The sequence below is a fragment of the Paramisgurnus dabryanus genome, chromosome 19 (assembly GCF_030506205.2).
Source record: "Paramisgurnus dabryanus chromosome 19, PD_genome_1.1, whole genome shotgun sequence".
NCBI lineage: Eukaryota > Metazoa > Chordata > Actinopteri > Cypriniformes > Cobitidae > Paramisgurnus > Paramisgurnus dabryanus.
In genome coordinates, this window is record NC_133355.1 from 24,171,555 (window position 1) to 24,199,294 (window position 27,740).

The 27,740-nt window shown below is 39.0% G+C and overlaps 1 protein-coding gene across 1 annotated transcript in view; it reads left to right on the forward strand.

Annotated features, from left to right (window-relative positions):
• The first annotated feature begins 6,854 nt into the window (after positions 1 to 6,854).
• Positions 6,855 to 27,740, forward strand: part of jarid2b (jumonji and AT-rich interaction domain containing 2b) — a 121,420-nt gene continuing 100,534 nt past the window's right edge. Inside the window, exon 1 of the mRNA XM_065293595.2 lies at positions 6,855 to 7,413. Coding sequence (XP_065149667.1) covers positions 7,369 to 7,413 — 45 coding nt within the window. The 5' untranslated portion in view covers positions 6,855 to 7,368. The remainder of the gene's footprint in view (positions 7,414 to 27,740) is intronic.

The window sequence follows — 27,740 nt, forward strand, 5'->3', positions numbered from 1 at the left end:
GTCGAACAATAAAATCTTGATTCTTGGTTTATAACTGCTGCACAGCTACATAACGATGAGCATAACGAGTTTGTATCAAGATGACAATTGTGCAGTTTTAATATGAGTGATTGTCTTTATGAAAGGTGTGTCCTCTTTCTAGGTGACAGGACAAGTACTTCAATCAAGTCTCCAGAGGATCAAAACTAAAGACAAAACTAATACCATTGCTTGCTTGTAAGAACAACTTTGTACCTTTTTTTCTGACAGTGTACAAACCTCATCGTTCTGAAAAGCGCGGTGTGCTCCGATTGGCCAGTAACCAGAACTTTGTGATTGGCTGAATACCTCAAACGAGTGGCGGAAATGTGGCACTGCTTACCATATTTGGTAGATCAGCTCCCAACAGGAGATAATCTCATCTTTACAACCTAATACCAATGTGAGCTCGAATCTGATCCAGAAAAATGCAGATGACCAAGCTGATTGATCAACTTTGCCAGCGTAACAGATTGGTAAGGTAAGGATAATAAAACATACAACCATGTCTGCATTAGTGATCGTAGAAACGACAAACAACAAGCGCTACTCTGCACTGCACAAAAATTGCGTTTGATTCATGGTTTAGTCTAGACTAATTAAAGGTGGGGTTCATGATTTTTGAAAAACACTTTGGAAAACAGGAGTCAGGCCGAGTACCAAAACACAGTTGTAGCCAATCAACAGTAAGGGGCATGTCTACTAACTGACACCGTTGCCTGAGTTGTGTATGTGTGGAGCGGGTCTATCAAAAGAAGATCCAGATTCTATAGATGGGTACGTGATGTCACCTTCAGCAAAAGTGACAGCAGTTACGCCCACTGAGTGGCAAAAGACAGAGCGGCAGAATTTGTGTACAGAAATCAGCGAAAAGATGGGGAAAACACGTCTAAATGGGAAAAAGCTGTTGTGCGATAGACTGTACTAACAGAATTAAGAATTCAGAACTAATGTTTTACAGGCTGCCAAAAAACACCGAAAGGAGAAGTAAATGGATCGTCCATGCCAATGTCCACTGACCACAGGTGGGTTGACAAGTTGCTCTCACTATCAAGTCCAACTAAATTTAATTTTTGCAGAAAATTGTCAGTTATACTGACATTTTTGCGTCCGCCGCTAAAACAGCCAGCCGTTTGCTAAGTGTTTTGCCACTCAACAGGTTGTGCTCTGGCGTGGTCATGTGGAAAAGTGACGTCAATGCATACCCTCTACTGGGGTAGGGGAGTGTTTGCTCAGGTGATTTCAAATATCAACATTGGCTTTCAGAGATCATGCACCTCGCCTTTAAAGGGAGTCAGAAGTGGGCAGAGTTATAATAATTTGCATTGTGTCCACGTCAATTGGCTGCAGAAGAAAACCGTTGCCTACAATCCTTGCATTCATTGTAATCCAAGAAAAAAAGATTTCAGTTAGAGAAGAAACATCTTAGGTATTTGTAACTTTGCAGATGGTTAACATGTACTAATGTACACACTTACACACCAAAAGAAATATAAAATCATGACACGAAAAATAGGGGCTCTTTAATTATATAAATATAATAATCCTAACAAGCCCTAATAGTTTAAGGGTAACTTTTAACATCACATCTAAGTGCAGTTATTATTGCAAATCATGCTTTGGACTACGCTGGCAACTCGCACACTTCCACAGAGATCTTTTTGTTTTGCTACCTCATCTCACCATTACAAATGTTTACTTTTCATTTACCTGACGCAATTACCTATGGTGAGTTTATTTCCAGTGGGGATTTTCTTACTCGAGTTGTCCAATTATCAGAGACCGTGACTAGCGTCCCTCGTGCAGAGGGAGCAGAGTCGTAAAATCTTGTGTTTGTGATCTTGACTGGTCTTGGTGGAGAACAGGGGCCGGGTAAAGGTGTCGCTTTAATAAAAAGAACCGCAAGACTTCACTGTCAGCACTGGAGTATTTTCTTTTTTAGAATGTACCCATCTAAGGGGTGTGATTTTGTCTCGAAAAGTGAGCACAATCTCACGTTGACTTTAAACCGTAACAAACAGCTCCCATGAATCCAGCATTGCCGTCAAACTGGAGTAATCTCAGAGCTGCGCTCATAAAGAGCCATTTCATTCTCCACTTCACCAAATGTTGAATGTTTGTTGAAGCCTAACAGTTATCTCGCAATTAGACATTTTTCTTAATCAAAAATTACTTTCTAATTACAGACTGTCAGATGGATTTCCCCTACCTACCAATAATAACTGATGGTGTATTTCCTTCCGAAAAGCTGTCCTCTAAAGTGAGCCTGATTTATGCCGCAATTTATTTCAATTTCATCTCTTAACATGAATATGGATTTTATGCTTGGCTCATAAATCAATCTTGATTCAGTCACCGTAATCCGTCCTGCTCCTGGTCTACGAACATCAACCTGAATTAGCCAGTCTGCTCAGCCTCACCGCACAATTACTTCTATCAAGAGCGAAAGCCTTAATCAATGGCTGGCTTGTCCTTCACTGAGCCCTGTGGCTACAGCTCATGAACGCTTGCATATACTGTTAGACGTAACACCGTTCTTTAACATCGGATTAATGGGCCTGCGCATTGTCCAAGTGGCGTCTTACGATAAGACACAAACACAGTGGCCAAGGTGCAATGCGCTCCAAACAAAAAGCTGGTAGCAAACTCCTCTGGGTGTACTGTAGTGTTTGTGTGTCTGTAGCTGGCTTTGTCGAAGCAGTACCTGGGAGCCCCAAAGCAGTCTGTCTCATTGATTCAGTTGGGCTTAAATGTCACTCACAACAGAGTCTAGGCAGCCCTAGAGACAGTAGCAAACTCCAAGCAACAAAGGGGAGGAAAATGACATTGGAGTTCTTCGAAAACAACAATTTATTCTGCTGTGACAAAGACAGACAGGAGGAGTAGAGCAGAGCATGTCTGTTAAAAATTCAGTCAACGTTTCACTTCACATGGTTATTGTTTATTATATTTGATCAGGTCTAAAAAGATTGTGTAATTGAAAATACACAATATTAACTGTCCACAAATGCGGCAAAGAGAGTTCAAAATATATCTGCTTTGAAATAAGGCAATTTTGTAAAAAAAAAAAAAAACTCTTTTTACTGAACCAAAGTTTTCCAATCCCAAGAGACTCAAAATTAAAACACAACAATTTAATATGCTCAAGTGGTGTAATTTTATCCTATATGCCTTACTGATCAATAACACCTTTTTCATCTAATAAACTAAAGTCTGCTAAGCTGTGTTTATATTTCAGAGTAAAGTAATTAAAACACTTTAATGCAAATTTAAATCTAATGATGACAACTATCTCAAGGGATTATTTGGTAAATGTCCCTAAGTATTGAAATTTTATGTTCCATCAAGTGTTATTTTCTGAGTTGTATGTAGCTACTGTATGAAATATTGAAATATTTACAACCTAATACTTAAAATATGTATACACAGTATATAAAAACCTGTTGTAAATGCATTACTTTATGTTATAAAATAAATGCATGTGTTACATTAAGGGGTGGTTTCCCGGGCAGGGATTAGACTAGTCCTAGACTAAAAAATGTGTAAGAGCTGTCCAAACTGAAAACAACTTGCACTGACATATCCTAAAATCAGTACCCTTTGTTTTGCCTCAAAGTGCATGCAAGTAATGTTTTAAGTAAGGCTATATTTCCTAATTAAACTAAGGCCTAGTCCTGGTTTAAGCTAATCCCTGTCTGAGAAATCGCCCCTATAAATGCAACTGCACAAAACTGTACCTTTTCTGTCACTGGGGCTGTGCCCTTTCAAAAAGTACAGCTTTGCACCTAAGGATTTCATTTTAGTACCTCAGAAGTACATTCTGGAATCAAAAAGAGCTTAGTAGTACTTCATAAATACATATTAGCATCTCAAAGGTACATATTGGTACTAAATGTTTACATATCTGTACCTAATGGTCCATACAATTACCTTTTAAAGGGTGCTACCCCACTGACAGCTAGGGTAGATATTTTGACTTTTTTCTAACAATGTAGGTCCTAAAGGTACGGTAATATACCCAAAATTGTATTCTGTTTTGTATTCCTGTAAAGGTATCAAACAGAAACTTAGGGTACAGCCCCAGTGACAGAAAAGGTACAGTTTTGTAGCTTTATTTCTGACAGTGTGTAGGCTCTTAATCAATGATAGGTTTAAGAGTTAACTACATGTCAAACAATTGTAGAAAGAAATGTTTTTAACTAAGCTAATAAAAGTATTTTTTATTCACAAAAATGACACAATACAAGTAAACTAATGCTGCCTAAATCTGAAACAATTTTATCTTGATGCAGATTAAGTTTTGCAGAGTAAATACTATATCTTTGAACAAGTATACTCACAACCGGTACAACGTCATAGAATGTCTCTGAACAGATTCACGCCCACTTTTAGGGAAACACAAACCGCCATACAGTATAACATCGAGGAAGTGGACTAGCGTTATAACATGCCAAAGAGTTGTTGCGTGGTTAACTCTTCACAGCACAGACAGGCTAAACATTATTGAACAATATTATCTCAATAATTATTTATTGCATGACATCTCAAGCTTGATTAGAAAGCAGCAGGACATTAGCAACCGTAAACATACAGTTTAAGTTATGTACGATTCCCACAACTTCAATAATTTACAACCTATTATGATCATTGTGTTATTATATATAGATAAGGCTACCTGCCATCATCATCCATATCTTGCTGTTATGAAAATATCATGCATTACGTAATGCTATTGAAAGCAAAGCCAGGCTAGTTGTATGAATGAACAGAAAAGTGCACTCAGTAATCTATATATAAAGACATAATATATACATTTAAAGATGTTTACTTTTAAAAACAAAGTGAAATCATTCACTAGCTTTCCTGTTGACTCGATGCGGTTCGAGGCAATGTCTGGGTAAGACACCCCTGGCCATTGGGTAGGGTTGTTGTTACACCAATTTGACGCAGGGAGAATGAAGGGACATGTTTTTAAAGGTCCCGTTCTTTTCGTGTTTTTGAAGCTTTGATTGTGTTTACAGTTTGCAATATAACATGTGTTCATGTTTCATGTGTAAAAAAAAAAACCGCTGTATCCGGCCGTTCACTGTAGGCTTTGAAAGGCCAGTTCTGTTAAAGAAAATATATCGCCTGGCAGTGAACTTTGATCTTTATCATTTTACAGGTATTATTTATGCTATTATAGCAACATTACACACTAACTAGGGTTTAAAAAATGGGATCAGAAAGAATGTGACCTTTAAATTGACCAAATTAAGTTTGTGAATCTTTCACGCTCTTTGGCAGGCAGGGTGGACATATAATTACTTTACGGGGCGGTTGATTAGACTAGTCCTAGACTAAAACATTTTAGGAGCTGTCTAAACTGAAAACAACTTGAACTTACATATCTTAAAATACATCAGTGCCCTTTGTTTTGCCTCAAAACGCACACAGGAAATGTTTTTAGTAAGGCATGTTGGTTAAAACTAGTTATTTCCTTATTTAACTAAGGCCTAGTCCCATTTTAAAATAATCCCTGTCTGGGAAACCACCCATATGTTTAATCTGAGTGATTTCACATCTGCCGGCTATATACGGACGCTGCTTTGTGCAGCTATTTTGTTTGGAAGTCTTTGGGAAGTCTAGTTTATTTACCCCTAAAGAGAGGCGGTGACAAAATTGACAGTTAAGTTCTCGGATGTGCCGGTAGAATGTGAGCTTGCCCCACTGGCATAGAGTTATTCCACTAATATCATAAATTACGCATAACAGTCCACGTCAAAGCGTTCATTATCACCTATAATGAAGAAAGAGAAGTTTGGTGTCACAAACTTTTTTTGTGAATCATAGTCCTCGCATATTCCTGTCATTGTTTTAAGATCTGATTGTGACTCATTTCTGGAGATTCAGTTCACGTTTGCCCAATTACCAGAAGTTACTTAAATCGTAGTAAACTTAACGTTGTTGTTCTTTTTACAAGTTCTCCTGCAACCCCTTTATCCATGATTGTGTATGTAGAAATGTCAAGGACTGGCAGCAGGTGTCGCATCTAAAACTATTCAAAACATTATTTTTATTTAATTTCCATTGAATTATTGTTGAAACCCTTGTTTTGTTTAAAAATCTTATTTGACATCATACAAATTGAGGCAGTTCATATATATGTAACTTTTTAAAAGCATTTATAACTTGATTTATAATTTACAGCAGGAAATGTAGTTTCCATCATAAATGTATACACTGTAAGCTAAAAAGACTTGTTAAGTATTAAGATGAAGCTGACAAAATAAAATTTGTAAGATGAAGATATAAAAGGTAAATTATATTTAAAAAATCAAAAATATAAATAAAACGCTCCAAAAACTAACACTGTGTTGGTTTAAGGGCAGCTTTACCATCAAACTGCACTTTAGAGCTTACTTGTGGGTCAACTGAGCACCCAATTAAAAATTATTGTGACTAATGGTCAAAACTGTTAAAATTTGTAGGAAAATAGGCCTGCCTAGTGAAAAGGAAAAATCTTGCCGCGTGCCTTTTTTTTCCCCACTATGAACACAAACATTTCTAGAGAGCAGATTAGTATCTTCACAAGGGGTAAAGTAACAATTCTGGAAACTATATAAAACAGCTAGAAAAAAACAGCATGTGTCATCTCTTAAACTTTTTAAACCATTACATTCATACAATAGGAAAAATATGTCAATCGAATTTAACTGCTCTTTAGTCGATGCTGAATATTTGAAATAGCGATTTTTATATCCGTGCTCAAAGGAAATTTTGAGACGCTCCCTAAAGCGGCAGTCCTTTTAAAGTTACCGCTGAGCGTGCGGTCGGGTGTGATAGGCTGTTTAAAGAAAGAAGCTTCGCCTTGTGTTCAGATGAGCCCGTGGTGCTTGCTGGAGAGTTCACTCATCGTTTGCTAGCTCCAGCTAAAACGGACCACAAATCTTTTTCCTTTTTTTGAATTTTATTTATTTCATCCAATCATCGGATAAACCTTTCTAAAAACAAGATGTTACTCACCGCCGAACATTACATTATCATCCAAAGCTACGTGTTTTAAAGAGCCGGGATGAACATCTGATGGCTGTTTTACTGATGGAAGTTATTGTGGCGAATGGTTTTAACTATGGTATGCCGATGTGAATTTTTATTATACCCTTTACCCTTGGTTATGGATCCCTGTTTTTGTGAATATCAATAATTCCAAGGTTTTATCAGGAGTCGGCCGCGATCGAAGAGGGAATTCTGCACGGCAAAGCAAACTACAGGGGATTTAAATCGCTTTGCTCCGGGGAAACAAGAGAAGCAGGAAGAAAATTCATGTGGCGATTCTCTCCTTAACATTAAAACATTTTGGATTGCAGGATGAGCAAGGAAAGACCTAAGAGGAATATCATTCAGAAGAAATATGTGAGTATTGGTCGTTTGCAGGTGACCTTAAGTTTGTTCAATGTCTGCGCTTGTGTCGATGTAAATGCGTAAACTTTGATCGTGAATGAGTGGATGGCTCTTGTTGTTTGTAAGGTAGATTTGAAAAACATCACTTTACTGTGGTGCATTGTTTCCAAAATACTTGCAAAATCTTCATGAAATGTCTGTTTAGTTTCGCGTATATCGATATTGTTCGACTTTCCTTAGTAATGATTTTTACATCAAGACAGTGCTTGTTTGTACGACAGATGTTAAGCTCGATCAAATGTTTTACAATTGTGTGGAGTGTTGTTTGCTAAAACTCGATGTTAAAATCATTTTGTGATTAGATTGGCTTTGTTTGCTCCTTAGTGCTTTCAGTCTCCAAGACCTGAAGACAACCATACCGTCCTTTCTTTTATCCCAAAATTATGTTTGCCAAACCGAATGCTGCATGAATACGCAACTATCCAAACTCTCTTGTCATCGTTGATTTGTTTATTTTTATTATACGTCGTTCTCGAGGCGTACAGCACTGCATGGACTCTTTAATGTTTTCAAATTAACTAGGTTAGCAAAGCATTTCCCCTCCCCCTGTCGACTGAAAAGGCTCTGTCCTATTAGCACACGTGAAGTTTGTTTATATCTAATATATTGTCTTAACTTTATATAGATACACATTTAAACTTAGTAGTCTGCGAAAGAAGAGCTTTTACAGTGGCTATTTGGATGAATTTAAATCCGTTTTTTTCTTTATACCCTTTATCACCTCGTGCATGACCTGGTTGTTTATTGCACGAACAGACTAAACGCTCTGCATTTTAGCCACTCACAGTCATGTACGACAAATTAGATTAAGCGCATCGTGTGTCGTTTTAAAGGGAAATATATTTAGTCGCATTGCAGAGGTTCGCCTGTGAAATAAAAGCAACCATTTTACCATCTCTTGTACGACGGGTCACTAAACCGGCGAGCTTGTAATATAGCGGAGATGAGAGAAACTACCCATCTTGAACTTTTCTGGCTGGTGATTTACTCTCCTCAGGAGTAGAATTTAGCAAGGCTAGCATAACAAAAGCCCGAGTCTCCTCAGAGAGAGGAGGCAAACCTGATATCAGTTAACCCCTAACTGACTGACTGACTCTTAACCCAGCTTTACCAAGGGATTTTACCTGAGGTTAACGTGGAGTTTTTGTCTTGCTTTACAACTGCTGTTGTTTGTTTCACCAGTCGCAATTTCCTCTCAAACGAATCCAGCAATGAGAAATCATTTCTCGCGGCTAGCGAGTGAAAGGGTTAGCTCGTGCAGCCAATTTTGCCTGCCTGCCGCGTGAAGCAGGCTCGTCACGTGCACCCATATTTAACTTTTTCCGAGAGCCACATTTGAAAGGAATTGCTGCTTGTGAATGCCCGTCTTCCACCATACACGTATGTTTTAGTTGTTTTTTAGTACTTTAGCTTATCAGCAACAGGTTAACGTGCCTGAAACGAACATTGCGAGGGCATAGGTTATGATGACGCAATACGGGGACAGTTTCCACGCGCACTATCTGCAGTGTTTAGCTCAATGACATGGAGTTTTCCGTACGTCTTGGAAATTGTCTGCGTTTCTTTTGAGCAGTAGCTGTAAGCCCATGCCTTTTTATGTTATGCTTAATCATGGCTGTTTTTATCTTCTTTATTTAAAAAGGGAAAGTGTTATTAGAGAAAGTAATTTTTAAGCGTAGTGAAATTGAAATACATTGTCTATAGTCTTGCTTTGCTTTAAAACTTATTTATTTATTTATTTGGCTAGACATTGCTTTTCATCAATTACTTAATTTATCAATATAATTTATTTCTGTAATCCTCATCAATAGTTGTCCTATTCCTAAGGCCCGGTGACCCCGGATGATAAAAGATTATTTTAAGGTAGAGAGAGTTTTAAAAATAACAACAATACCACACCACAACTGTAACAACAACTATATAATATGGTAGGGATCACTTCATAGCTTCACAATTTTCAATTCACATTTTTTCCAGCTGATGAACTATAAAACATTGACAGCCAATTAAAATTCATGAAAATTTAAAGGGCTGACATTTTAAATGTGAAGCTGCACTGTGAGGTTAGAATAAACATAAAAAAAGAAAAGTTATCATCGTAAACACACATGATGATGATGTTGTTGTTGTTGTTGGTGTGTACACTTTTATATAGTTATCTTTCCTGGTATAAACGTGTCTCAAATCATAGAAATTTGTCAGAATATATGGAAACCTTGATAATTGCATTAAAATGCTAATAGTAATATACTTTTAGCTACTTTTAGCTTTGATCTGTCTATGGTTACACTGCCTCATCATGACCACACATCAGTATGCTCACAGTGTCCTAAGCCTCTGTTAGGGGGTGTGGAATGGATCTGATCCGTTTCAAACACGTTCACGTCACATCTGTGCTGTGGGGGCAGCTGTGGTAAAAATCTGGTCAGGCACACAACAAAAACAACCTGAAGGATCTGTCCCCCGGGCCTACACAACTCTTGGCCCCATGGATTCGGCCTCCCTTAATTAGCGTAAGACAATTATACATGCTTGGCTTAACCATGTCCCCTGGAACACGAGTGCAAGGGGATATTCATTTGTCTCTGTTTTTTTCCTCTCTTCGTTCTCCTTCCTCACATGTGCTGTGAATTTTATTAAAATTCATTTAGTTGAAAACGAAAGGGAAAAAAATGATAATAGATGTTAATAAGCGCAAACAAGGAAATGCAATTAGTCCGTCCCTGATTGACAGACGTGTGAGGGGAAAATAGCAGAAGTAGTCGCTTCTTTTTTCAGATGAACTCCTTTAACGACACCGCCCTGACACGATCTGAAGCACATGTGCTGCGTAATTATTTTTTAGGGCTGTTTTTAAGATTTATGCCAGTTTTGATTTTGAACTTTGGCTAATGAATGCAGTCGGAGTTCTCGTTTGTGTTCTTGTTCTGTTGAAGTGAACATGGCACATGGTGCGAGGGGGGGGTTGGCTGTGGCTATTCTTCCTCCCTAGTTTCCCCTAACCCTCTCTCTCTCGCTCACTCATTCTCTCTCACTGCGGGCCCAGCTGGGGTCGGGCCCTGATTCATAGACGTGTGGTGGGATAGGCACAGCTGCTGTAGGGGCCTTTACAAATGTAAAGAAGCTGTCAGTGTTTGTTTCATCAGGCGTACAACTGATGAGGACCAAGTTGAAAAATCCACTGCAGTGTGTGGAGCACAAAAAAAAAACCTGGAAACAAAAATAGAGAGCAGGGCAAAGGCTCACCGAGCCCTCCCTATGACCCCTTCCCCTGTTCAGAGTCCCTCAGCTTTAGAATGTAAATGTGGGCACCTCGTCCATTTGTGAGGGGAAAGCCGTGATGCTCTGTGTGTGTCTGTGTGAGATCGCATGTTTGTGTTTTAGCGCCTGCCGTTAGCGCCATCGCGCTTCATTTAACCCTGTGTTTTAATGCAAATGGTTTTTCATAATGTCCTTTTATTTTCATGCATGTGACGTGGCAAAATTCATGGATCAGACCTCAGTATGCCAGCCAGCTGTTGCTAAAGGACTGATTTAAATTTGTAAGGGGTCGTATTGAGATAACATCCATGTGAATGACAATGCACGCAGAGCCAGTTTTTGTGACATTTTAATATTTTTTTTTTTTTTAAGAAGAATACAATAAAAAAGTCAACATTTTTTAAATGTCAAATATTCTAGAAAAAAACAACTGTAGATTTGATTTATACAAGAGGAAATGCTTTAGATAAAACATTGTATTGTTGTGTAGTAGTGTTAGTCATAGTAGTGGTCGTCACCACCGTCGTCATCCTAGTCATCACCATCATAGTCGTAGTAGTAGTAGGCAATGCTTTTCATTTGTTGTGGTTGTAATGCATGTTAAAGTGTTGTAAATGTATGCATGCGGGAATGTTAGGCAGTGTGTTCACAGCAATGAAGAGCGTAGGTACAAACCTGCGTTTGAACAGTTAAAGGGGTAGTTCACCCAAAAATTCACTCGTTTACTCACCCTTATGTTGTTACAAACCTATATACATGTCTTTATTTCAATGAACATTAGAAGATATTTGATTTTTTTTAGGAATATTTGTAACCAAACCGATCCCTTCTTTTTTTGTAAATGTGATTTACAAAATGTAAATGTGATTCCCTGGCATGTTATTGCGTAAAAATTTATTTTCAACAGTGATTACTTCTGTACCACAAAATGTCAAATTACCTTGGACTGCTACGTAAGCTGGCAGGATGGCACTCTGTCATCAATTTTATAGTCTTATTTTGTCTTTCCAACTCGCTTCGCCTCCGACCTGGTGAAGTCATAAATGAGTGTGCGACTCTTGTTCTCCTGTATAAGTGTTATATCACAGGGTTGGTGCATTATGCAACGTGACCTTTTATTTATTGACCTTTGCTATCATAAGCTCAAGGCTCCTTGGTCGATGTGTGACTGCTTGCAGAGAACACTCTCCCACATAGACAAACATGCACAGGTGGTGACATATGCGGATGCGTCAACGTAACGCAAGGAATTTATTTTGCTGACATAAAAACGGGTGCAACGATGCTTTGTTAAGTGTTATGACATAAGTGTTCCAGTAGGAATGTTCTTCCTCCCGCCTTCATTCCTCTGTCTTGTACTTTGTTTAATGATGATATAGGAGGAGGACAGATTATCAGATAGGGTGTTTTTATGTGGTATGCAAACTGTGCTGGTGGTAGACAAACATCATGAACTTGTGGGCTAGGTCCTGGCTTTACAGGAACTGCTCAACATTAGGCCAATGTATGAAGTAGAATTAGGGTGTGATCTTGAGACATGGCCTTAACTTTTTGTTGGTCCTGGTGTACAACCTTTATTTAGATCTCAGATGAGATGACTAGCCCATGTTTTTTTCTTTTTTGGTTCCTCCTTTTCATTTCACTTTAATAGACTGTCTGGTTCTTGGATTCGCGGTCATCGTCTGGGTCCTGGTATTTAGGGCTTAGTCTGGATGAACCTTCAGTGGTCTGAACTTTATCTAGGTTGTAGGTCTTTGTACTGACTCTTATCAAAATGATGTTTCTGTAGTGGGGCCTTTTCATCTGCACTACATCGCTGGAAAGCCGAAACTAATCGGTATGGTTTAGTTTGCACTTTATTTGGTTACCTAAGTTTTATCGTGGATAAATGAAGGTGAAGCAAAGCAAAAACTCAACAGCTATAAACTGCTTCCTGCAAGTTGAATTTTTAGTAAACCCTTAAAATCTAGATACCACAACTGTGTCCCTTAGAAAATACCGTAGCTTCAGGAGGATTTCTTGAGGTTCAAGAGACTTCAAGACTTTATTTTATCAAGCTACTTGGGTAATCCTAGAACTGGTACATTGATGTACAATAATTTGTTCCTCTGAGTTGTATTTCCAGTCACGGTTTCTCAGTTCCTTTTGTGTTGTATGCGCTTGGCTCAAGGCAGGGTAACCTCACTGATTCTTGTCGTGAATGCTGACATGTAGCCAAGATGTGGCAGCAACAGGCAGAACTTTTGGCAGCGTACTTCCCTTTCTCAACTGTGTTCATCTCTGTGACGCTGACACACTGCTCTGTTCTTCGGAGGTGCTCGTGTCTCTTCCTCTGTCTGCTTTTATGAATCATGGTGCCGTACGAATTTAAAATTACAGAACATATCAGCTCTATTTCAAAACCTGGTGAGCTGCTGTCTGTTATGCCAGCGACCAAATTTGTGATTTGAAAAGCTCTACATATGCACCAACCTTGCAATTGATCTAGGAATGGCACAATACCCCAATAAGCATAGGTGCACAGCACACAGATCTTAGTTAAAATAATTTTTAATATTTAGAGTTGAGTTGCATTTATAATCCGCATTTACTTTTCACTTCTGCTATGTTGTTTTCATGCAATGCATTCTGGGATTGTTTTCTTTTTAAAGGATGCATGTGAAGCATGTTCAACATTGTACAACATGACACCTGTTCTTGTAGGTAGCACATGAGTCTATGTGTTCGACACACTATACAGGGCTCAAAATTTTTTTTACTTTAAAGAGTTAGGAGCACCAGCAAAAATGTAGGCGCACTCAAGCACCACAACTACAATGTATAAGGTAATAGATTTATTTTATTAAAAAATTAAACACCACAACTGGGCTTTACACATCATATGGCCAGGATTTTAAATTTGGTCTTTTATTGCTGCATAGATTCCTAAAATAATACCCAATACCACCAATGCTGTTTTACCTGCAACCTCCGTTTCACAGGATTTACAGTAAACACAGTAACATCGAGTCTTTTTCATAGTGGAGCCACTCGTAATCTTGAAGCCACTCTCTCCGAAAGGTTAAACGTTAAGGCTTATTTTCCAGTGCTGAAGTTGCATTTAAATCCGGACCATCGTTATGAAATAATACAGTGGTAACATTGGCTGTAGTCGGCTCGTTCTCTTCATGCTCGCGGTTAGTTTTTTCAAATTTCGCGCTTCACGTACCAACCAGGTACCAACGTAGCACGGCAACAAGGAATGATTGACATTCATATTAGCCAATCTGCGCTCTTCATTAAACGCAAGAACTTAATGGTGAAATTTGATTGGTTATGTAATGTAGGAGAGAGAACGCTGAACATGGAACAGCACACGGCATACACAATCTAAATCAAGTCACACCACAACAAAATAGGCTGTCGCAGAAATGCTTCCAAATATATTTTAAGGTCGCACGGATTAAATTTTGGTCGCATATGCTTGTTTAATTGTTTAAGTATTGTTTAAGTATTGTTTGTACTCGACGCATCTGCATAAGCGCGTTGATGCATGCTTCAAAAATTACGTCAACGTGGATTGGGCGGTCACGTGTGTTGGGTGCGCGAGACCTCATTTTTGTGGAGGTGTTCACTGCAATTTTTGTAATTGTGCGTACAACTCCGCTTTTGAAATAGACCGACATCAAGGCAATTTTGTTATAAAACAATGCATATGCTATTCTGCACTTTAAAGTAAATTAATATGATTTAGAATCATTGACTTATATTTGTATTAAATGTACAACCGGATGAGGAATAAAATGCAAACCTTGACATGTCTGTATTGTTTGTTTAGTAAAAAAGTTAATGAAATGATTGTTTAATTCAAACGTATTTATTTAAGAAATTTATGTTTTGTTCATTTTCTCATATTTGTATATCAAACTTTGATGGTACAATTACCAGGGTTGTTCCAGCGAACAAGTTTGCCTATCCTTTACTTTGTGTTGGTTTGGACTCGATTGCTCAAGTCGCCCACTGTCATTTCAAAGAATAGTGCTACAGCGAGATGTGCTGCGTTCAATGGTGTGGAGCATAGCGTGGGATTAAACAAACCTTCAGGAAGCTCACTAGGTTTTGTAATTATTACTAGATTTCCCAATCGTAGTGCTGAAGCACCCGCAAAATTGCGCATTTTCAGTGTCTTCCTTTTCAAGTACACCCAACTGAGGTCATAGTCAAATGAGCTAATTAATCGAATCCAGTTTGTTAGATTAGGCAACATCCAAAACATGCATTGTCGTACTCCCAAGACCAGGAAACAGCGGAATAGAGCAATGATAAGGTAAAGATTGTGGAATCAAGTGTACGTTGTGAAAGCAGGCATACTGAAAACATTTACTGTAATGAGGAAGTGGCTTATACCGTAATCGTTTCAGGCTTTTTAAAATCAGCGTCTGTGGTTTTCATATGAGGGTGTGCGTGTGTGTAAGCGAGAGAGAGAGAGAGAGAGCGAGAGAGAGAGAGAGACGCAGTGTTTTTGGATGGAAGACCTCCTCCTTACAGCGATGTAATGGAAGTGTGGTGCGCTAAACCTCCTGCGAGAAGATTTGTAATTCAGTGCTGTGTCTCTCATTAGCGGGCGAGATGCCTGCCACTGGGAGCCATGCGGCCGCTTTTGTGCGAGTTCAGCTGACTGAGCAGAGGCCAGTGGGGCTTTTCATAGGCCTGACACTGGGGTTGGTTGTTTTGTTTAGCGATGAAGGCCGCAGCATGACACGCACTCTTTTAGTGTTTGACCCGCCACGACAGAACTGTTGTTTATTACTGCATGCGGTTTCATTTTATTTAATTTTTCTGTAAGAGATGTTCTGAACCCAAGGCTATGAAAGTCGTTGTATTGTTGTAGAGATGCAGGCACCACCGCTGAAATATTTACAATGTGTCTTCGTCTCTGTATACAACATTAATCATTTGTTCAGTCAGTGGCTGATCGGACTCTCCAGAACTCTGTGCTTAAGGGATACCTACAGTTCTGGTTTTTGGTGGTCCTGTTTCTTTGCCTGCTTGTACCTATGTGAACTTATCCTCACATTTATGCCTTTGCCTGACACTTTTTTCAGTCCATCGCAAGCTATACGTTTTATCAGTATGCGGGTTCCCACAGGAAAATCTGTCTTTAAATTTTATTTTTAACATATGCGTTTAAATAAAGGTGATAGTGACATCTCACATGAAGGTTTGACTTGCATGTCATATATTTTTTACTTGTTATTTACCGAATACTAGGGTTGTTGCGGTGACAGAATTTTCCCACCGGTTAATCAGCGCGTGACAAACCCGGTGATACCGGTTTCACCGGGTGGGAGGGGCTTATAAATGCACATACAGACATGCGCATTTTACTTTCACTTTTGAATTAGATGCAACTGTTGTTTAAATCCAGCGCTTGCGTACGCTGCGTTAAATCGCGTATGAATTTGCGTGCAATCATGAGTGCAACAGCTGGTTTAAGTGCTTGAGTCAATGTGCGCAGGTACTTCTGACAGAAACCCGCCAGTCCCAAGCAGAGCAACCGGCTATTCCTCCATAAAGCGCTGCTTGAATGATGGGTTTATTATTATTCTTAATGAAAAACACAACAACAAAACAATCTCACTTATATTTAACATAATATATGTATCTTATAACAAAACCGAGTAAGCACGCGGCTTCTGCCATCGTCTGCTTGCCGCAGTCTGACAGGAATAAATTTAATCTGACACCCGCAGCCGCTGCTCTGTCATGAGGCGCGTTCAGCTCTGCTGAATTCAGTCAGCAGACACATTCAGTTCTTAGTGTTTGCTCTCTCTAACGAAACTTAATGATTTAATTACAAGAAATATCAAAACGACAGTGAAAGACGGTGTCGCGGTGGGCAAGTGATCCAACCGGTGAGAGGCTGAAGCACCGGTAATCACCGTTTCACAGACTATCGCAACAAGCCTACCGTATACCGCCATTTATTCCAAAATAACGAAGATATGAATTTTAGCTAACATTAACCAACATTGTTTGTTTCATCAATATTAACATTTGTTTATTATTAATTAATATACTTATTATACTTACTTATTATTATATTTTTATTAAGAACTTTACAAAGTTACACTTGTATATTTCTGTTAACGAAGTATTAATTTGTTTTTATGTGTCTGCGAATGTACGCCCACGGTCAAACGCACAGCCTAGTATATACGGTTTCAGCAGCAACAACATAAAAACGGCTTTCGTTGTCAACACGTAACTTCTGGTAAACTCTTCTAAGAATAAATAACAACAAAGAACTTTAAACGTAGGTTATTTATATAACAAGCAAAATAAACAACACATAGATTACCTAAGAAACCAAAACATTTGTTATTTTCGACGAGGTATTTGTTCGGAAGTAAAGCTTGTGCGTTCGACGAAACCGTCTATAGTATAGTTTATTTGACTCATACGTGTGCACAGACGCATGCACATCGCGGCAATACAATGTTTCTCTTGGGCTACATACTACATTCTCCCATAGGCGCATACACGACCTACACGTACAATGTATGCAGTGTTTCTAAAAATCTGGTGGTGCGCGTACAGTACACACACACACTTATGATATCAAAAATTGCGTCACCCGCACTGTACTCTGACTCCGACGTACACATAAAAATGGACCGTACTTTGGCCTTTAGTCGCTACAATGCAACCCTGCTTGTAGATTAAACGTCTGCCTTTCATTTAACCCCCAAAACACTCTGACAGTCAGAGACAAATTTTTCCGGATCCAGATAATATCATTAAATCCAATTTCAGCCGTGTTGGCTTATAGCGCTGTCAGCTTTGTAAAGTGATATGAATTTATCACTTTTTACACCTCAATAAGCTCATCAAAGTCACCGGCTATGGTCCTCTTGGCACGCGGCCTTGTAAACATCATTTACAAGCAACTTGCCAGTTTCTCACATTTACTTGAGCTTTTCTAAACAAACTATTTAAGGTTAATTTTAGATGGAAGTTTCAAATTAATTAACCACTTTAGACGTAAATAGAATTTTAAGTACGATTTAATGTTACCATAGTGACTACGAAACTGAAACATTATAGCACACATGCACCGTACCATCACAGGGGTCTAGCCACTATGTTTCCATAGTAACCACCCCAGTGCCAGAACACGGCGTCTCTGTGCTTTTTCTGAATCGCCACTTGAGTGTCTGGAAGTAGAGGTGCTCGGCGGATGCTGAGAGCTTATAATGAGCTCTGGCTGCTCCGCGGAGACAGACCCGGCTTCTTAACTGCCCGCTCATGAATCAGATATTCTCAACAAATCCACAAGTGCTTTTTTAAGGAAAACACAGACGAAAAGCTCGTAACCAGGCTTTAAAAGAACGATCAGAGTCCCAAGCGTTCAGCTAACCTGAGTTTGCACACCATTGTTGGTGGACGTTTAGGTTAGCGCGGCCTATTCGTACAAATGCAGGGGCAGGGTTAGCACATAATGCCATTGTGTGTTTATGCAGGTACTCAACAAAGGCTGGGCTAATATTGATCCGTCTTGCCGATAAGTGATGCTGCAGCCCAAATTGGTAGTTTAATGGCAGCGTCTGTTGGCTGTATGTCTGTTGGCAGGTAGCTGCTACATTAACTGCGAGCACCTTTTCTTTTGGGGTCTTGTAATCATCTTCATCTCAGCAATTGTGTTACCCACAGTTGTTAGAAACCATTCCTAATTCTTATTGACCTAATAACAATTATAAACAAATGAGGAACCATTCTCTGCAGAAACTGACAAAAGATGCATAAGCACTTTCTTTTATTTACTACTTCATATACTTAGCAAAAAAAATGTCTGACTATGCTGAGGGTGCCAAAAACACCTTACATGAGGACGTGCTTCATAACAGATTGCAAATTTTGAAATTATCTACTATAATAATTCCTAGAACAAAGTCAACCCCCCTTTAAAGTCATAATATAACTCGCACACTGCTGCCGGTTTGAGTGAGAGACGGTCTGGCAGGAGCCGAGGAGAAGTTGGCTAGCCAGTGCCAGATGACAGATTTATGAGCAAAAGCACATTATTGAATGTCACTCCTGACACGGCAATTGCAGTAATATTGAGTGACAGCGTTGTGTTTCCAGTAAGCGTGCTTTAATGTAAAAACACTAGGTAGAATTTACAGATTTAGTCAGCTTTTTATTTCAAATCCTGTAATTTTGCTGGAACGAGTGGTGTCACATTTTCTAGCGAATATTTCGCTAAAGCGCCAAATTAGTCATAGTCTCGTATTTAGTGTCTCTGAAGGACCAAAGATTCTCCGCTGGCTTCTTCCTGTGGAAAGTCTCGGTGACAGACGAGCGTGAGCAGAAAAAGATTGACTTCTGTTTTCATGCCTTCTCATTCATGCGCACATGTGGGAAACCACCCTAGAAACACTTGGGCTTGAAAGTTTCAAGTCAGCAGCTGTTTGTATTCTATTTAAAGTGACACAAAAACGTTTTTTATTTGCTATTTTTGTTGCATTTTCAATGTAATTCCCTTCCCTTCACAATTGTCGAGAGGATGTTGAATTTATTCTGTGCTGTTTGCCCCCCCCCAACTCTCAATTTCATACTGTAATATTTTTCAATGCACTAATTGCTCTACTAGCCTATTTTTCTTTTATTGTTCTTGTCTCTTTCGGGTTCTCGCATTGTCGCTGCCCTTTCCATCGCCTCCCCGCTGACAGGTTGGTAGGACAATCATCTGTGAGGAAGTGACTGCAATCCATGAGGTGAAAATCACTCCTTAATTGCTGCGATTTGGGCAGTGACCTGCTTGTGAAGAATAGGTTGAGTTTGATTCGTAAAACGCCCTGAGTGAGCTAATAACACCTGGATATCAGTCTGAAGTGACCTGAAAAAAAAACCGATTTGCTTTGGAGGATAAGAACAAATGCTTTGTTTGACGATGGTGGTGTGTGTGTGTTAAATAGGCGGCTCGCCCATTATGACTATATCTGCGTTCCTTTGGGACCAGTATGGATTTTCACTCTGCAGTCTGAATATTAATGGATAATGTGAAGAATATAGTCCTAGTTGTTCCTATTAATTTAGTTCCTCTTTGAAAATTCAGTTCATTACATTTTATCGTTTTGTTATTTTCCTCCATTTCATCATTTTTTTACCATAGCGAAAAACATCTGGTTTTAGGTGGTGTAGCAGTCTGGTTTTAGAGGGGTTTTGGCCACTTTTTTAGCTGGTCAAGCTGGTATTACCCAATGGATCCCTCTCGTTAATTTTTCCATTCATGACAACTGAATTTTTTCCAACTCATCCATTTAAATTACATAAGCTTTAAAGTTTTGCATAATTAAGGTTGGGCCACTTGAGTGACGGGTGAATTGTCGCTGGTTTCAGCAACAGGTATCTTAGCTCCACCCACATCTCGCCTCTGCCTAATTTTGGTTATCCGCAAGTGACTAGGGGTGCAACGGATCACAAAACTCACGGTTCGGATCACATTACGGTTTTTGAGGCACGGATCGGATAATTTTTTGGATCAGCAAAAAAAGTATGGGAAAAATCTAATAACAAATCAAGAAATTACATACATTTATAAAAAAGAACAAAATTGCACATTATGTAAGGTCTAAAATCATTAGGTACAGAAATACAATTGAATAATAACCTTGCATTTATTGTATTAATTAAATTATTATATTATACATTTATTTATTATTTTTTAAAGCTTCATAAGTGATTTTCTCTGTGTTTAGGTTGTTTGATTACTTAAATCTGTCTCATTAATGTTAAATCAATTGAGGTAACTGTCTCTTTAAGACCAAATATGCACAGACTGCATCTCTCTCTGTGTGTGCACTACTGAGTCCCCTTAAACATGTGCACAAACACAGACAAACGGCAAATTACAAACGGCGCAGCATAAACAGTCTCCCACATAAAAACGTAACGTTGTTTTTTTTTGCTGTGTTAGCCAAATGTATTTTAATACACTACAGTATGAGAGAGAGTAGCGCAACTCTCTGAAGTTTACATATCAAGAGTTCTGATGTTTGAAGGATGATCACGTTGGACTCTAGCTGTACCGGACGCATTCAACCAAACTGCTCACTTTAGCGCTTTTTTGCAGTTAAATGGTTTAAAATCACTTGAATGTTAACATTTGCAAACCTTTGAAACCCTTACAAATGATAAACTTTCCCTATTAAAATTTGCGTATTAATCCGCGAATCACATGTGAGCCGAACCGTGGGTCGTGATCCGTACGGATCACGGATCAACTGCGATTCGTTACACCACTACAAGTGACGCGTTGCCAAGATAGCGATGGCAGGATTAGCCAACTTTGGCTTCAAAAATGCTCTTCACAAACCTAAGGTGATGTCACAGACACCATGTCCATCCTTTATACAGTCTATGGTCTTACCTAGTCAGGCTGGAGGACCAGCTGACCCAACAGCTAAAACCAGCCTAACCTAAAACAGGCCTGCTAAAACAAAGCTGGGAGACCAGCAAAAACCAGTGAACCAAGGTAGGGTACTTGTTGTTTTTTGTAGTGTTTGCTTTTCTAATCCTACGTACACACCAAAATACACACCAGGGCATTGCGTTACTCGCTCTAAATTACTTGCGGGATTTAACTTCGTTTCATGCAAATTTTTTGCTCTAGTTCAATATTTTCAACTTGGGCAAGACGTGTTTAAGGCGATTAGCGCATGTTTTTGCGGCAATTGCCCATATCGCGTTACTGGCAACGCCCTACGCGAGGATGCATCTGATCGCGTCTTTGCATTGACTTTGTATGTAATCTACTCATGCAAATCGTTGAACTCGCATCTGGTGTGAACCAACAGTAACACAGAAGGTGATATTTTGAAGAACCCTGTGATGCTCTTTTCCACACAATAAAAACGTGCTGGAAATACTGCAAATGAAAATGTTTGAAACGCCATATAGATAGTACATGTCCTACCTAGCTTTTGTAAAAAAAAAAATCGTTATCCCATTTTCCCTATAAAGTGCTGTTGTACACAGAAGCTATTTGGTGATTCCTCTAAATATTGCCTTTGTGTTGCCTTCTTGACACTTGGTCCTTTTCGATTTGCCTTTGCGTTAATGATGTGTAGGTTTAATTTGACGTTTCCACTTTTTATTTGTTTTCTATAGACTTTTTTTTTTAGCAGACACACGTATTTTTCCCCGTTTTCTAATTGGCTTTTGTACCGCAGCAGTTGCTCGATTTTTGTTTGGTCACCGTGGAGAGACGGTGGGTCTTGCACACAGTGCCTGTCTGTGGTCAGCTGACCGCTGTGCTCCTGTCAACTGTCATTTCTGCTGTGGTTGCATCCTTCACCACCACAGTTACTGGTAATCTTATCTCGCTGTCAGTTTGTCTTGCTCTCTGCCTGCCTTCTCACCCCCTGTTAACCCTTTGAAACTCGAGCTGCTGCCAATCTGTCGCCTCGCTTCAGTCTCGGGACCCATCATGGAGAATGGTCGGGACTTTATGCTAAACTCTTACGATCTAACCTTATTATGCTTTGACAGACTCTGTACTATTAAATCTACTATTAAAGTATTTTTGTGCTTATAAAAGCAAGAAAACTCTATAAGGCTGTATTTTAAAATCATTTTGCCATGGGTAGGGAGTACTAAAATCATTGTACTGCATTGTATGTGTAGTACACGGCAAAAAATGACTTTCCTGCTTTTTCTTAATGAGCAAAATGACCCTAAGAAAATAAGTCTAGTTTTTAGACTAACCATATACAATTAAAGTGAATTTGAGAAGATATGAAAATTGATTAAATGTTTAAGAAAAAAGAATTGCAAGATTTTTTTCTCACCCCATTGACAGATATTTTTGCGTGTTTTAAGCACAAATTCACTTGAGTTGTATTTTATTTATATATATATTTTTTGTCTAAAAAATAGACTTATTTTCTTCTGTCATTATGCTTTTCAAGAAAAAGCATCTTAATTTAAGATTTTTTAAATATTTAATTTTCTACTGAAAAAAGACAAAAACAAAAAAAGTAAGAAAGTCCTTTTTTGCAGTGTGTAGTGTATTGCTTTTCAAATAATGACACAAATGGTTAATAAAATGTTTTGTTTTGTTTTAAATACTGAAAAAGTTATTCAGCCTTTGAAAACATTTAAAGAAACATTCTGGGGCTGTCTCTTTTTCAATCATCCGCATGTCTTTTTTACAATCCTTAAAATAACGGTGGTCAGCTAATAGCAGGCAAGCTAATGTCTTGGCGGTTTGTCAGCCACAGACTAGCGCTGTTGAAATCTGGCAGACTCCCAGAGGAGCATCCCGTCCGTTCCTGGGATCAGTTTTCGTCCCTAACTCTTTTTGGCTCTGTATTATCCTGCCAGATCGGCCTCTTCCTCCGACTAATGCACTATAATATGAAGTAACGTAATAACATTGTCTCTGTGAGACCGGTCGGCCTCCCTTCCTGTTTTTGGATGTATGACTCTGTTGATTACTTGGTAAATGCAGTTTGCTCGGGCATGCGGCGTCTGTTGTCACAAGCCGTCACCTTGATGTTGTGTAACGCGTGCAGTGCGTTAACTGTCAACCCCTCTCATGGGGGGAAAGACGTAAATCAACTGGGCACTGTGGTGACACAATGGTTGCAATGACTCGATCTTTCATGCTTGACAAAGTGCTCGAAAAGAGCTAATCGAATTTGTGCCGAGCGTTCATGTTATCAGAGTTCCTGGAAAAAGTGGAGCCTTTACCTACGTAAATAAAAGTTCATTTTAAAGTCGTCATGAAATGGAAGTAGTGATTGTCTTATTTTCCTTGCTGTGATGTATATCTATGTGTGTATATATATAAAAGGTTGGGCGGGACTCGATTTTTTTCCAAAGTGAATTGATCGGATCGTTGTAAGTTCGCTTGCTAATTGCTTATCGCTGCAATCTTTTCCTGGCCCCCGCCCACGCCCTATTCTTCATAACGGAAGGTTTTTTTGGAGGGGAGGATATTAGCGTTTTTGATTAAAGATTATGAGGCTACATGAATATTACATTTGCTCACCCCCTCAGTTGAAAAAAATAAGGTTTTTGAGGAAAACATTCCAGGATTTTTCTCCATATAGTGGACTTCGTTTGGTGTTATGATGGTTGACGCTGGATCTGTACTTTCGGCTACCACACCAAGCGTGACCTTTTCAATGCCAGTACATAACGTGTGACATCGTGGACGGGCTTTAAAGGTGCAGTAGAATAAAAACTGTATTTATAGGCATTGGTGAATTACAGGAGTTCTGTACATGGTAATGACATATCGTGAGCCTCAAACACAGTTGTTTCCTCCTCCTTATGTTAACAATTGCTTTCGCTTGGCTATAGACCAGATCAATAATGTTAAAGCAACATGCCGAAGAGAAAGTTATGAGGTCTTTTCCTTTAGTGTATTTTTACTAATAGCTAAATTGAGGCCTGCAGCAGAAGAAAATATAAAAATATGAGTGCGGAGGTTTTGAGGTTTTAGTTGAGTGACTCTTTTGGGAGATCACTGGCACGCTTTCAAGGCCTGGTTGCTTTTATTTATTTTTTTATTTTCGCTTCGGACAAATTGCTTCAGTTTTGGGATTTTCTCGCAGCTTGTTTGACTAATGAAAATAATGTGCGCTTCATCTTCTGAACCGTCTCTGGGTTTTTTCTCTTTAGTTTTTCTATTGTCAGTGCTCTTCAGTTGAGTATGCAGTTGAAGGTTTATACGGTGGTTTCTATGATTGCAGGTGGTTTGGCATTAACTGACACTCAGTAACGTAAACATTATTTAGATTAAAACACTAACCGTCCATGCTGAACATCATGGGCATTAACTGCTATCATTTTGCAGGCGTCATGGGTATTGAACAAGGAATCTGTTCCCCAGACAGATCATGTTCTGGGCTAGGAGAGTACCTAAAATTTGTTAGCTGGTGTGAAATCAGTTTCGTTGCGTGTCTTTAAATAGTTAAATACATTGCAGACTTCCTCAGCGCAGGCAAGAGACTGGACATAAGGAAGTTTTTAGTGGCGACTTTAAAGGAATAGTTCACAGAAAAATTTTAATTCTGTCACCATTTACAAACATGTATAAAAATGATATTCCTCTGAACACAAATGAAGATATATTTTTAAAACTGTTAATAACCAAACAGCTCTATAATACTCACTTTCACATTATTATATTTTTTCTACAATGGAAGTCAGTGGTGCCCCAGATCTGATTTTTTGTGAACTGTCCCTTTAATTCCCTTAAACCCAACGTATAGTCTGTTTTTTAACATGTACGCGAATGTAGCCTTGCACAGCATAGTTTATTTGACCCATACATGTACATAGACGTTCAACACATGCACATTGCAACAAAATGCAATGCATCTCCGCACGTGGGACGTATGCTTCCTTACAGAAATCTGGCAAATACACAGACAAGTACACGGATCCTCGCATATGCGTAAAATCGGGACTATACTTCTAGCTTTAACCAGGAAAATTGAAATGGTGGTCTCGGCATGCACAAGCAGGACCTTAAAGATCTAAAACTCTCAAAAGCTGATGTGAGCCGCACTAGTGCACTGCTTTGCCACAATTATTCGTGAACAAAATGAAAAATGTGTCGGGCGGAGTGTGCATTACACAAAAGCGCAAAATTAAAGGGAAACCGTGTTATAAATGTAAATGCAAGGATCGATGTCTTATAATTTGCCTACATGCACAAGCGAATGGTTTAGTCTGGCTTTAAGATGGCCTCTGTAGGCTGTCTTCCTGTTCGACTACTGTTAACTCATCTCCCCTGCTTACAGGGTGTGTGTACGTGTATGGGGAGGGTGGGCTGTCTTTGTTGCCGCTCACCATGAGAAAGAGAAATAGAGGAAGGAGAATACAGAGCCTGAAGCGTTAACAGCCATGATGACAGGCCCATCATTCTACCCAAACCCACACTTCTGCACAATGATACATGGGCTCATGTCCAACATCATGAATGTAATATTTTCCCCTTTTTTTGCCATATATGCGTGCACGGGAGGGTTGTCACAATACCAGAAATCTCAGTAGTAATAAAATAACAAAATATCATATACCAATTTTCATACCACTGCAATAATAAAAAGCAACTAATATGCTTTTAACACAGTCTTGTATTTAAATATTAATGTTAAGGTGCATTTACACCGCAAACCTAATGCATTGGGCCGTTATGTGCTGATCTGTTTTCATGAATACCTTGCCAAGACTGGCACAAAATGCATTTATTTATTCACAATCACATTTCACCATAGCCTGCATGCATACTCAATTCCACAAAAGTTAGTATCAAATAGATACAATACTATGTATCTTTGATATTTTATCATGATGTACCATTACGTATTTTTCACGAGTAATTCAGGTCGTTTACCTCCCAAATAAACCAAATTGACCTTCTGCTGCCGCCACATTAGCCAAAGGCTCGTGTGCGAGCATATGTGTTGTGTTAGCTTGTGTGCATTCGCGGCAATTCATTCACGAGTCCCTCAGGCTCATATTCAAACGTAACCGAGTGTGCGAGTGGATTTCTGTTGGCACTCGCAGCTGATGACCTCGTGCGTAAACCGAAAGCGCTGAGTGGTTATGCGAAAGCCGTCTCTCCTCATGCTAGACCTGTGCCGGGAAAGAGTTAACTACTCGCGCAGCAGAGAGCATGCGAGTGAGCAAATGAGTGGCTGTGAAAGAGAGCAGCATGCTGCTGTTGTTGGGGAGCTGGAGGGGTGAGGTGGGCGGAGCTTTGTAGCTGCCTGGCCAAGCCTGCGGTCGCTTGGCATCTCTCAATGGCTTCGGATTGGTTGACTGAACAAAGTGCTTTTGATGGGTACGCCGCACATCCCTGGGTCTAATGGGTCTAACTGTGTTACCCATGCTAGTAGTACTTGTACTAAATGTATGCGTGAACGCTCTATTACATTGGCTAAATGCGTAAATTGAATTAGAAATAAAAGTCAATGATTTTAATTTCTTAGACTATAACTGGATTAAACGTAAAACATTAAATTTAAGTACACTTTAAAAAGTTAATTTTCAATTAAATAAGACTTTTTACGATACCATATAAACACTTTTAGTCTGGCTGAAATAGCTTTTCCAATATTGACCTAATAGACTTGCATAATGCGACTGAAGCTTTACCTCATGTATACCCTTTAATTGAGCTACAATTTTTATTTTCTGAGAAGCCGATTTTATTTGCCTTATGTGTCTGCTCTGAAACACAGAGATGAGGTGAGATGTGCAAATGCCAAATACTTCAACAAAGAGATTAAGCAATCGCAAACCTGCAGTAGCTCGATAACAGCAGCCCATGTAAACTCACTGAGGTCATGTGACAACGGAAAAGTATGATGTTGTTTGAAATGTTACATATACTAATTTTACAATTATGCAGTAAACCATTGTTTTATACCAAATAAAAAAGAAAAAGTGTGACAATCCAAAAGCACAATTTTATTTTGACCCTGAGGCCTTTTTTCCACCCAGCTCTTTTTCAGCATGTTTCTTATTTTACAAATATTGAGAGAATCCTTGACGCAAAATTTTGTTGACATGCCACGGCAAGCTTGGCATTTCCTGCCACTTCTTTTAATTTAAAATTGACTGCATGTTACGTCTGACTGGTAGCAGCATAAAAAACTATTTTGCTTTCTTGATTTGTCTTTTTGGATGGGTAACACTATGCGCCTGTGCTGAGCCATCTGGCGTTGTTGAACATTTCTTTAAATGGCCATAAACGTAATTCATTCATTCAGATTGTCTCCAGATCGAATGCTTTTCTTCATGCAATGATAATAGGTGCAATAAAAGCTCTCAGAGATGCATAACAGGTCCTTGGGTCATAACAAAAATGCTCCAGACCTATTGCTCTTATTGTTACTGTATCTGCTAAATGATCAACGGGATCATTTATACAATCATTGTACGCCTGCCCTTTTCATCTGTCCTGTCACTCACATCCTGTTTTCTTCGTTGAATGTTAAATCTTTTATTTTTTG